The sequence below is a fragment of the Lolium rigidum genome, chromosome 2, assembly GCF_022539505.1.
Source record: "Lolium rigidum isolate FL_2022 chromosome 2, APGP_CSIRO_Lrig_0.1, whole genome shotgun sequence".
NCBI lineage: Eukaryota > Viridiplantae > Streptophyta > Magnoliopsida > Poales > Poaceae > Lolium > Lolium rigidum.
In genome coordinates this window covers 9,913,279-9,916,372 of record NC_061509.1, presented here as the reverse complement: position 1 = coordinate 9,916,372, position 3,094 = coordinate 9,913,279, and the positions used below count along the sequence as shown (strand labels likewise).

Genomic DNA, 3,094 nt, shown 5'->3' with positions numbered 1-3,094 from the left:
GATGGATACCAAACGACCTCATTTTAAGAGACAAAACGGAGCAGGTATGATTCACTGGAATCATTTCACTTTTTTTAACAGTTCTATTTTTTAAGTTCGATATTCAAGGCAATCTTGCACGTTGGATCTAGAATGGAAGGCAGATAAGCAGGGGTAAGTCGCTCCGTGACTTTGCAAGTCGCCGAAGCTGCGAGCCCAGGTCGAACCGAGCATACGCGGCGCATCACCGGCGGCGGCGGCGGCGGCGGCAGCATGGGGATGGGCGGTCGAGGCGTGGTGGGCGACAGGTGGTCGCAGCGCGTCCTCTGGATGTGCGCCATCGGCAGCGCAGTGAGTAAGCACCCACCAAACCCTAGACCCCAGTGCTCCATTCCACCCCGTCCTCGTCTCCGCCTAATTGCTCCGTCGCGCGATTTGATCTGCAGGCCTGTACTTCGTGGCGGTGGAGAGGCAGGCGCAGAACCGCGCGCGGGCGGTGTCCGAGGGATTCAAATCCCTTGACGGTGCAGGCGGCGGCGGCGGCGGCCGCGGAGAGGACGTGTGACCTTGGCCGCCGCGAGGTGAACGGGCGTGTAGAGAAGTACCTCCCTGTTCGAAGCTTGAGGCGAGTTAGATTTTGCGTATCCGCTTCTAGTTCACAGAATCGTTGCAATAATAATGTACTGCTAATTGCCCCCTGTGCTTCTGATGTCTGAATGTTCAGGGAGCAAGAATTGGTATCTGAACATGGATGTTTTTGTATGAAAAGTTCTGTTGGAAAATTTAGACAGTTTTGTTTCGTAATTTTGGCTCCTAAATTTCTTGCGAAGGTTAGAATTTAGAGGGGATGTGCAGCTGTTTCCTGAACCTTTGGTCTAGTGTATTCCTAGGAGCACACATAGTTTTAAACAATGGATCATATAAGCAAATGAGAAGTTTTGGTTAAACAACTCCTGGATATAGGGTTAGCTTCCTGTTTATGTTGTCTGGGATACTTTGTTATACTTGTACCTAAATGGTAACTGTCCATTATGGAAATTGTTTCTTCCAGTAAAGTAGGTTGGGAGAATACTAGGACAATCAACTTAAAAGAACATAATAGGCACTTAGTGATTGCTCCTTCTTTTCCTGCTTCAATATCCAACACTTGCCGCATTTCACTTCTTGGAAACATTATACTCGCTGGGCGAGTGTACTACTTTTGAACTTAATGGGCACTGAGGTCTAACACACCAAATGTTCATTGCTACCAGTTTTTCTCCCGTTCCCTGCTTTCCTTTTACCCCAATTGTATGATAAGATCAACTTTTGTGAAGTAAGAGATATCATGTAGGGTTTGTGCGCCTGCATCCTTTTCTGTGCATTTTAGAGTTCAAGCAGGGAGTATATTGGAATAATCAAGTGCCAGTCTATTAGGGTCTCCTTTTATTTTTCTGTAGAGGTTAATCAACTTAGTCTTGATGGATTCATACTTCTTATACACGGTAATTTTTTTACTCCATTGTCATATGTAGGAGTCCTGATGGGTGCTTGACCTGAATGGAGCTAGTGTTCGTTGATTTCTCCTGTATCTAGAATTATAATATCAGCAGGGATGCCTCGTATAGTTTCTGACTCATTTTCTGACATCCACAACTACTACGAATGCCATATGCGTTCTTGAGAAAACCCTGGAGCAGAAAATGTAGAAGATAAGTAGATAACCACTATAAACCTTTGGTTAAGCACAAATTGGCCCCACTTCCTGCCCATTGCAGTCAAAACAGTACAGTGACTACTTGAAGAATAAGTTCTTGGCAGTAAATAATTAGGCTAAGTGTATCATGGTATCTATTGATTTATTGGATGTGCATGGCATGTGATTCTCTTTAATTGTTAATGTTCCACAGTTCACTAGATTATAGAACAATGACAACCTACAGCTTTCAGTGCATCACTAACTGGAAATGGATCTTTTAGTGAAATTTCTGTTATTATGGATTATTCTTTTGCAAAGAACAGTAGATTTTGACATTTGACTGAAAATGCGGCTCGTTTTACCATATTCTTGGTTATGTTTCTTGTTCATGTGTGTAGCAGAAAGATTTGGCAATTCATAAGGCAAAAACCATACTTGACCTTGACTGCAATTTTTTGACATGTTCTGATCCATCTAGCAGAAAGGTGTATATCTTTCTCTTTACTCATTTAGATATTGGAGTTGGTGGTGATGGTCCATCTGCCACCTCCCCTCCCCTCCACTAAAATTAACTTCCTGACTGGCGGGGTCATCTCTCCATGGGTCTGCAAAATATGTCATATGGTTATTTTTTGTTTCCTATATTAAGTTAAGTTTTTTTCCTGGTTGCAAGCCAGCGCTGTTTGTTCGTGACCGTAGCAGTGGAACTAAGACAAATATAATGCAGAGCTTCATTGTCTTGTTGCCAACACACTTTTTTCAAGTATAATCTCTATTATCAAGTGTGGATATCGAGTACATAGATGAATTTTCTCAGCATAAAACAAAATGCTACTAAGATATATTAAATGAGTCAAACGAATATCCTCAACATATGTCTGTTTTGCCATTCCCGTGGACATTTTATTGCTATTCATACACTAAATTTTCACATGAAAGCCCAGATCATCAAGTTGCAGTGCTGTGTACCATTCGTAGTACTCAGACGTAGGTGCATTTGATCTTATACTCAAATATATTTTGTTAGTGGGTTTGTTGTTCTTTTGAACAAATCTAATAGCACCTCAACCCTGAAAGCTAAATTATTCTGACATCTTTGCTTTTTCCTATAATTTTTTTCAGAATATTACGCACGACTCTTATGCTAGTGATTGAGTTCCGATTGTGCTGAAACCGAGCATCTTGAAAGATTTTATGGCTGTACATCATTGACTAACAAGATTTATAGCTATCTCTTTACCATACCAGTAGTCAAGACTAAGCAATACAAGAAAGGAACAAACTTTGGGAATTACGAAATGGCACGATTAGAAAGCACTTTCTGTTATAATATTGCCTGCTTTAATTTGTTTGGCCCCTAGTTGTTCACTTTGATGTATCTTCAAAAATGCCATTGAAATTCCACATGCCACTTTTGCTTATTAGCCACTGTGCTAA

At 41.5% G+C, this 3,094-nt stretch overlaps 1 protein-coding gene across 1 annotated transcript; it reads left to right on the top strand.

The window, feature by feature from the left end:
* Positions 1 to 232: 232 nt before the first annotated feature.
* LOC124685943 lies at positions 233 to 783 on the top strand. Its single transcript, XM_047219966.1, has 2 exons — positions 233 to 334; positions 426 to 783. Exons 1-2 carry the CDS (start codon positions 253 to 255, stop codon positions 542 to 544), a joined length of 201 nt encoding a protein of 66 aa, XP_047075922.1. The 5' UTR covers positions 233 to 252; the 3' UTR covers positions 545 to 783.
* Positions 784 to 3,094: the final 2,311 nt, after the last annotated feature.